At 51.3% G+C, this 9,123-nt stretch overlaps 1 protein-coding gene across 1 annotated transcript; it reads left to right on the forward strand.

Annotated features, from left to right (window-relative positions):
* Positions 1-852: 852 nt before the first annotated feature.
* Positions 853-5,704, forward strand: GSTM3 (glutathione S-transferase mu 3). The gene is made up of 8 exons (XM_075540289.1): positions 853-1,011; positions 1,255-1,330; positions 1,593-1,657; positions 4,178-4,259; positions 4,359-4,459; positions 4,793-4,888; positions 5,180-5,290; positions 5,512-5,704. The coding sequence occupies exons 1-8, from the start codon at positions 961-963 to the stop codon at positions 5,605-5,607; spliced, it is 678 nt and encodes a 225-aa protein (XP_075396404.1). The 5' UTR covers positions 853-960; the 3' UTR covers positions 5,608-5,704.
* The last annotated feature ends 3,419 nt before the right edge of the window (positions 5,705-9,123 follow it).

The following is a 9,123-nucleotide window of genomic DNA, read 5'->3' on the forward strand; positions in this document are numbered from 1 at the left end:
CTAATCAGGGTTTTCTAGACTGAATTCTTTATCTTCCCTGGTGGGTTTGAACCTCTGACCTTTAGGTTAGCAGTACCGGACAGCGCCACCAGGGATCCTTGGTCCTTTCTACCTACAGTTAATAGTTCCACCTTCCAGCGTGTGCTGTGGGTTTCCTGCTGCCTGGACTACAGTGTCCGGCATTCCCAAGGTGTACGGCCTTCTTCAAAGGTGCGCATCTCCTCTTTGAGGCCTCTTCTTGTCCACGCTCAAGCGAGCTCTGGAGGACTTCAGTGAAGCCAATGCACTTTGGCAGTTTTATGGGCTTGGTATTTATGGGCGTCTTATCTCCTCCTCTCTCCCCCACCCCCCACTCACACACACCCTACCCAAACGCCATGATCAGCAACTTCTAGGCGGCCAAAGTCTGCTGGGACTCCCAGTGCTTGACCCTGACTCTCAAAACAACCAAACTCACTGCCACCAACCTCCGACTCGGAGTGCCCCTGCAGCGCAGGGGAGCACAGCCCCGTGGGTTTCCGAGACGGCAACTCTTTGCAAGGAGGACGCCTCTCCAATCGCCCACGGGGAGGCTGGGGCTCACTCTACCCTACGTGGGCTCAGGACGCGTGAAGATCGGTGCCTCGACTCGCACACCTGGGTCACTGGGTTCTGGGGGCCGGGCCCCTCCGCACCCCGCTCCGACCCACTGCACCCCAGTGCACCGCGCGGCTCTGGCCCAGCCCGCACCCCCGGGCCCACCGCCTTGCCGGGCCGGCCCCTCCTCGCGGGGCGTCTCGGGACCCGGGGGGCGCGCGGCACCGTTGCGCAGGCGCGCGGCCCGCGGTTCGCGCGCGGAGGGAGGGGCGCGAGCGGCAGGCGGATCCGCGACGCACACTCGTTGGTTCCGCCCACTGGGTCTGGTATCAAATCCCGTGCGCAGGTCGGCTTCTTTCGGCCCCCGCCAGGCAGGGAAGCAAGATGAGCTCCTCCGCTGAGTCCGTGCTCCTGGGCTACTGGGACATCCGCGGGGTGAGTGTGCCCCCTGGGCCGGCTGCTCGGGGAGGGACGCGGAGGGGGCCCTGGTCCCCGAGACGCCCGCCCAGCCCCTCGGCCACCGGCCGCACCCCCGAGTCGTGGAGGCGATTTCGGCGTAGCTCAGCCACCGTTGCCAACGGCTGGGGCTGGGGGCTGGGGGACGTTGGCAGGGGCGGGGGGTGGCATGGGGGGGGGGGTGGCCGGGGCGGGCGCTGACCCCGCGCGCTCGGTCCGCAGCTGGCGCACGCCATCCGCATGCTCCTGGAGTTCACCAACACCGCGTACGAGGAGAAGCGCTACACGTGCGGGGAAGGTAAGGTCGGCCCGGGAAAGTCAGGTAGCCCCTTGTTTCGGTCCATCGAACTTCTTCTGCCTCTCACCCTTGGGAGGAGACAGGCCCCGGGTGAGCAGGGCCCTTCCACGTCATACTTAACAGGGTCACACTTTACGCAGAAAGAGACGGAATGGGCCTGGGGATGTGAGTTGGGGGACTGGCTTGTTTTTTTTCAGTCTTTGCACGGAAGTGTGCAAAGTGTGCTAGTGTGGAGGTCGGCCCCTTTGTTCCTCTCTTACAGCTCCCGACTATGATCGGAGCCAGTGGCTGGATGTGAAATTCAAGCTGGACCTGGACTTTCCTAATGTGAGTGGCCTTGGAGGGACAGGGGTCTGTGAATGTGTCCTTGCTTCTCTCTCTGATCTGGAAGGATCTAGAATAAGGAGTCTTCTTCTTTTTTAAGTTGAACTTGTTTATGACTAAAGACTCCCAATTCCATTTCAATTTTACTTTTCCTCTTTTTTGTAAACCACTCAAGTTATTTAGGATTGAGGGATTAGGAGTCTGTCAGGATTTTTTTTGGGCCCGGTGTTTAAAACATAGCTATTATTGACACAGCTCATCTCAAGAAATGAAATCAACAACAATATCCTGTTAAACCCTTTCTCCCTCCTTCTACCCAGCCCCCAGCCCCGCCTCATATCCTGGGTAATCATATCCTGGGTAAAACGGAGGTGTTCAGTGGAAGAGTTCTCATTGGCCACACAGACACCAGGGAGCCTTGGCACTGCACTGGTTATGCTCTTGGCTACTAACCAGATGGGTCGGTGGTTCTCCACTTTCCTAATGCCGTGACCCTTTCATACAGTTCCTCATGGGTGGTGACCCCCAACCATCAAATGATTTTCCTTGCTACTTTATAACTAATTTTGCTTCTGTTAAGAATCGTCACGCAAATATCTGATATGCAGGATGTATGTTCATTGTTACAAATTGAACATCATTAAAGCATAGTGAAGAATCACAAAAGCATTATGTAGCTATATGTTGTGAAATATTGATTTCTAATGACAAATGAAATGTTGTCTTGAAGCATGGTGTAGGGTGGGTAACAGTCTTCATGTCGGGTACTCCTATGTGGCCATATCTGCATGTGGCTGGAACCGCCTGAAGATGGATAGAGGATTAGTGTCTCAGTTCTTTTTATTTTTTTTAGACGTTTTATTAGGGACTCATACAACTCTTACCACAATCCATATATACATCAATTGTGTAAAGCACATCTGTATATTCTTTGCCCTCATTTTCAAAGCATTTGCTCTCCACTTAAACCCTTGGCATCAGGTCCTCTTTTTCCCCCTCCCTCCCCGCTCCTCACTCCCTCCTGGGCCATTGATGATTTATAAATTATTATTTTGTCACATCCTGCCCTGTCCGACGTCTACTTTCACCCTCTTTTCTGTTGTCCATCTCCCAGGGAGGAGGTCACACTCAGATCCCTGTGTTCGGTTCCCTCGTTCCAATCCACTCTCCCTCTACCCTCCCAGTATCACCCCTCACACCCCTGGTCCTGAAGGTATCATCCACGCTGGATTCCCTGTGCCTCCAGCTCCTATCTGCACCAGTGTATATCCTCTGCTCTATCCAGACTCGCAAGGCAGAATTCAGATCATGATAGTGTGGGTGGGTGGTGAGTGGGGGGAGGAAGCATTTAGGAACTAGAGGAAAGCTGTATTCTTCATCAGTGCTACATTGCACCCTGAGTTTCTCAGTTCTTAAGATCATCGGAAACGTGTTTTCCGATGGTCTTAAGTGACCCCTGTGAAAGGGTCATTCGACCCCCCCCAAAGGGGTCTCGACCCACAGGTTGAGAACCACTTCCCTAGCTGCTCTCGGAGAAAGCAGTGGAGGCTGGCTGCTGTTTATTGACAGCCTGGAAGGCCCTCTGGGATGTTGCTACTCGGCCCTGTAGGGTCATCACAAGTCAGAGTCAGCTTGATGCCAACAAATTTGGGTTGTTTATTTGTTTAGTAGGAAGGACATCTGGGTTCAATTCCTGGCCAGTGCACCTCATGTCCAGATACCATCTGTCTGTCCCTGGAGATTTTTGTGTTGCCAAGAAGCAGAAAAAAATCCCAGCAGAGCTTCCAGATTAAGACTAGGAAAAAAGGGCTGGCAATCTACTTGCAAAAATCAGCCCCTGAAAAAACCCTATGCGTCACAACAGCCCTCTTCACGTAACTGGACAGTGGTTCAGTCCGTTGTGTGCAGGGTCACCATGAGCCAAGGGCCAAGACTGGACACATCTACACGCACCACCTGGATAGAACAGATGGATTTCAGGGGTCCCATGAACTTGGAAGGAAAATCAAAGCTATGTTTTAATCTCCACTAACCGATCACATTTTCTCTATGATGAATATTGATGGATTATTAGTGTAACTGTAACTTTGTCTCTGGTAGAATCAGGTATTTTTGTCTTATGTTGCATTTGTGTCATATATCTTAAATATGACTTATTACCTGGCAGTACTTTAAAATTGTAGTGTTTAGACATGTTAGTTGTCTGATGCATTGGTAAGTATATGTCGCCATATAATAATTTGGGGTTTTTATAACATTTTAATGATCCTGCAGATGTATGTAAGTTACCCTAAGTACTTGCAAACATTCTGAGGAAGTTCTCTGGCACGCATACTCAGAGAGAGGTTAAGAGTCCCATCTCTAATCAGGTGAGGACTGAATTGCTAACTTCCATTAGGCTACTGCTTTTTCTCCTGATACATCATGTCCTGTCCATTGTCCCTGAAGCCGCCTCTTCGCCAATGGACAGAGGTGGGAGGAAAAAGACAGCCAGGTGGCCAACTGAACCTTTTTGTCTTCCAGTTGCCCTACCTTGTGGACGGGAAGAACAAGATCACTCAGAGCAATGCCATCTTGCGCTACATCGCTCGCAAGCACAATATGTGTGAGTTGGGCAGGCTGGGGAGGAAGTTCTTCCCACTGGGTGCTCGCCGGGAGTGGGTGCAGCCAGGGGTGAGTTGAGTGCTTGGCGTCTGTTCCACAGGTGGTGACACAGAAGAAGAGAAGATTCGAGTGGACATCATGGAGAACCAGATAATGGATTTCCGCATGCAGCTTGTCCGGATCTCCTACAGCCCTGACCATGTGAGTTTCTTTACAGGCGTCAACAGACTGCAGGGTCGGGAAAGGGAAACCACACCAACGAAACCACCACAGGCAGTTTCTGCTGCTCCTGCTGTCTCTGATCACGCCTGTGTGTCAGGAGACTGAAACAGAGTTCTTGCTTTTGGGTTTGCTTTGTGTCATAACTCCAGTGTGGGTCCCTTCCCCTTTCCGAGCATCCCGGCCCCCTCCTCGCCCCCTGCAGGCAGTGAGGAGATGACACCTGTAGAAGGGCCTGCTAAGTAGCCCCCCGCCCCGCTCAGTTGTGACAATTATGTGACATCTGTTCTTCAACTCGCTCATTCTCGCTCCCAGGAAAAGTTGAAGCCTGAGTACTTGGAACAGCTGCCTGGAAACCTCAAACAGTTTTCTTTGTTCCTGGGGAAATTCTCGTGGTTTGCTGGGGAAAAGGTAGGAAGGAAGGGAAGAAGCCACGTTTCTATCCCCGTAGCTGCCAATGAATGGGAACACTGGTTATGTAGTGGTCACATGTTGGGCTGCTACCCTCGTGGTCAGAAGTTCGAAACCACCGCCAGCTCCGTGGGAGAAAGACTGGGCTTTCTACTCCTGTAAACATTTACAGTCTCTGAACCCCAAAGGAGGGTTGGTGTGAGTCAGCATTGACTCGATGGCAGTGAGTTTGTGTTTGGTTGGAGGTGGTCTTGAGCTTCAGGCCTGGTTGTCCTCTTGTCCTTCATCCAGCTCACCTTCGTGGACTTCCTCTCCTATGACGTCTTAGACCAGAACCGCATGTTTGAGCCCAAGTGCCTGGACGAGTTCCCAAATCTGAAGGCTTTCATGTGTCGTTTTGAGGTGAGGCCCCGCCCATCTTCCTCTCATAAAACCACAGCTCCCCCGAAACCTAAAGGGACCATTGGTGGGGCACCTTTAAGGCTTAGACTCTCGGTAAAGGCCTGGACCCCAAAGGCTCTGCCTACCAGAAACCAGGGGGGGCAGAGGCAGGGGCAGCATGTGAACTGTGGGTTTGCTGTTTGGGCTCAGATCTCTAAATATTTGGTTTGTTTTCCTTTCAGGCGTTGGAGAAAATAGCTGCGTACATGCAGTCTGACCGCTTCTTCAAGATGCCCATCAACAACAAGATGGCCCAGTGGGGAAGCAAGAGTTGCTGAGCAGGGGCCGAGCTCTGCTACTGGCTCTACTCCACCCTGCCGGTGGGGGAGCCTGTCTTCCATCTTTTGCTCTTTTCAATAAACGGCTTTTAGACTACTGGCGTCCAACTGTGTTCCTTTTTGGAGTCGTCCGACTGTGTTCCTCTCTGGAGTCGAGGCCTACAGAGAATGAGGACATGTGGGGGGTTATCGAAGTGTGAATGCTCTCTCTTCACCTTTGACAGCCCTTGATCTGCTGTCTTCAGAGTTAGCTGAGGTTCCGGTCCAAACCTGGAGACAGGTCTGGAAATAAAGGTAGGTTTGAGCAGTTGCCAAGAGAACGTGCTATGTGGGACTGGAGGCCCTGTCGAGGTTCAGGGAAGACCAACTCAAACTGGTTCTGAGAGCTGGGGTTAGAAGGAAGGCCACTCTTACCTGGAAATGCACTGGTCAAAAGCTCACGACCGTCGAGCGGATTCTGACTCATTGACTCTGGAGGACCGAGTGGGACTGTCCCTGCGAGTCTCCGAGATGGCTACGTGAGCAGAAAGCTAGATCTTGTTCTCACGGAGCCGTTGGTGGTTTCACACCGCTGACCTTGACAAGAGTAGCCCAGCGTGTATCTCCCATCACGCTACCAGCCCTCCTGGTTCTCACTGGTCGGCTAGCCCAGACATACAGCCTAAACAATTGCTTTCCAGTAAGCAGTAATAGACCCCACATGACACCATTCACTTTGTGTTTTTATCAATTGATCTGAAATGTAAACAGAACTGTAGAAATGTTCCTAAAGCTATCAGAACGTTTGGGATCACAAGGTAGTAGGGGAGCTTTCTTTAGGAATGTATACATTGAACTATCAAAATGCATAAGTGAGAGATGGGTGACACATTAAAGGACCAGCATAAAGATGATAAAAAGCTCGTCATTAATGCAATTACATAGAAAAATTTCATGAACAAATTTATAGAAATATTTGTGGGCCTTCTGCCCCCACACCTATGCCCCCCCAAAATTTTAAAAGGTGTGTATAATTCAAAGAAGGACAAATCAAAACAGATGAACTAACTAATCAGATGAGCAGTATAAGTGTCAGCTGAACAGAAATCAATGTATTTCCAAAGTATTGGCAAGCCTTGGGAAAGGTGCATTTCCTGCAGGATAGCTCTTGGGGGACAATTTTTAAATATTTAAAATTTTAACTCATGTCCTGTAGTGACTATAAATCCCCCTATACCCAAAGAAAGGCTTTGTGGTGCAATGGTTAGAGCACTCCGCTGGCCACCACAGAGCCTTCTATGAGCGTTTATAACATGGTCATTTGCCTCATTAAAGCCAACGGGGAAGAGAGTCACCTTGAAAGAGGGACATGTACAAACCTGTGTAGGAACCCTGGTACTTAACGATTAGGCTCTCTGCTGCCAACGGCAAGGTTGGCAGGTCAAACCCACCCAGCAGCTTCAGGAGCGTAAGACCTGACTTGACCAAAGAGGACCATCAAGAAAGCCCTTCGGGGTCGTTCTCTGTGACATGGGGTTGCAGGACTCAATGACACCCCGAAACCACACAGTCCTGGGTCATATCATCAGAGTTGACTCTCTTACACCATGTCAGCATTCTATTGGTTAGAAGTGATCTCAGGTCCCGCCCACAGTCAAGGACCTGTGAGGACAGGATGTGAGTACCAGAAAGCGGGATCACAGGGGACCATCTTGGATTCTGATGACCACATGGAGGCATGAGAGAGAAGAGAGAACTGACCCCGCAGTCTTCTGAGAATGACCGCTAAGAACAGAATCCTGGGAGGGATGGATGACGGAGGAGAGCATCGTAGTGGAGGGCGAGCAGGAGCACGGGGCTGCAGACTGCAGGCACATCACAAGTCCCAATTGAAATTAGTGAACTTGGTGAAATTCCATTTCGAGTTACATTCCCCGAGACACATGATGTGACTGAGGAGGTGCCAACACTCAGGTCAGGCCCAGGAGGTGCAAGGAGCCTGCTGAGATGGGATAGAGCCTTTCCAGTGGTGAGATGGCCGGCCCCCCAGGTCCCGACCAGCCTCCAACTCTAATGCCAACTGGGAGTAAAGTAATAATATTGTTGTGAGGGCTGCCTGCAGGACACCTTGTCACCCCAGGCCACGCTAACCTTGGCCGACCGTAACACCAGTGAAGGATTTAGGCGAGTGGTTTCAGTAGGAGCTTTTCTGGAAACCTTGGGATGGGTCCCTTGGAACAGACAAGCACAGTGGTAGGCCAGTCCCCTAACATGTACTGGGGCCAGTTTTGTCCATCGTTGAAGATGGAGCAACGGGGTGAAGGCAGGTCCGGTTTTGAAGTCAATAGAAAGTGAGATTTGAGATAGAGTATTTGCTGTTCCGTGCACGAGATACATGGAGGAAGAGACACTGGCATGTATGCACTGGAACACTGCGTCACCTAGACCCCCGCTCGCCTTGCCCTGCCGCTGTGGGATGAGGTGCAGCACATGAGCCCCACCTGCAGAGGGACTGAAGGCGTCAAGCCTAGGTGCCCAGCGGCCAGAGGGCAGGAATTCAAAGTGAGCAGTGATGTTTCCAGTGCGCAAGCGTTATCACGTTGCTCCTCCGTGTAAACATATTGAAAGGCCTCTACTGCCCCAGGAAAAAGGTGTTTCCTCGGGTTTGCAATAGTCTTTGCTATCCGGCCTCTGGTGCCTTTGCAGTCCTGTCTGCCACCTCCTCACTGCCCCATCTCCCATTGTGGAACCCTAGGTCCCAGCCCTCCTGACACACTCCCAGGGGAGCAGGCTAATCCAGCTGCTCTGCCCCTCGTGAATGGTGGCCTCCTACAAAGCAGTGTCGTCTCTGAATAAATGAACCTACCCACAGAGGGTTCTCAGGAGAACCACGTCAGTGTTTCTGGAACGCTTAGCACACACCTGTGTATGAATTACCCTCAAGCAAAATGACCTCTTCTCATGCTGTGCCCTCTGTTCCGGTGGGAGCACGGCGTGTTCCACCCGCCACCACCACCCCCCAACTTGGCCTAATTAGTGCCTCCTCCTTATCTTCTGATCTAAACTTCAAAGGCTCTTCCTCCGGAGACCACATCTGATAACGCTGATAAAGATCATTACACTTGGTCACCAAGGGGTTCTCATTGCTTTGCTTTTGGGGAGGCCTCAGGGTTTCAGGAAGTTAAGTGTAGCCTGGTGTTAAGGATTGAATTATAAATGGGTACCCCACAAAAACGGGAATTATGCAAGGCTGAACAAAGCTTTCCCAGTATGCATGTTTCCCACTACCTGAGCATCCAGCAACTCTGAGTTAGTGCACCCAGTGGCATTGCCTGGGAAGATTCTCTCTGGTTACTGCATTTTTTTTGGTGAAAGCTGTTTTGCTTGAACCTTGTTTTTTGTGGTGGTTGATTTCGGACAATAGCACGAGGCTGTGAAATGTTTCCTGCTCAGGAAAAATGCCGCAGAAGCTGTTGTGATGTTGAACACAGCTTACAAGGACAGCGCTATGAGGAAAGCTTGTGTCCGAGTGGTTCT

This window comes from Tenrec ecaudatus, chromosome 1, assembly GCF_050624435.1.
Source record: "Tenrec ecaudatus isolate mTenEca1 chromosome 1, mTenEca1.hap1, whole genome shotgun sequence".
NCBI classification, from domain to species: Eukaryota; Metazoa; Chordata; class Mammalia; order Afrosoricida; family Tenrecidae; genus Tenrec; species Tenrec ecaudatus.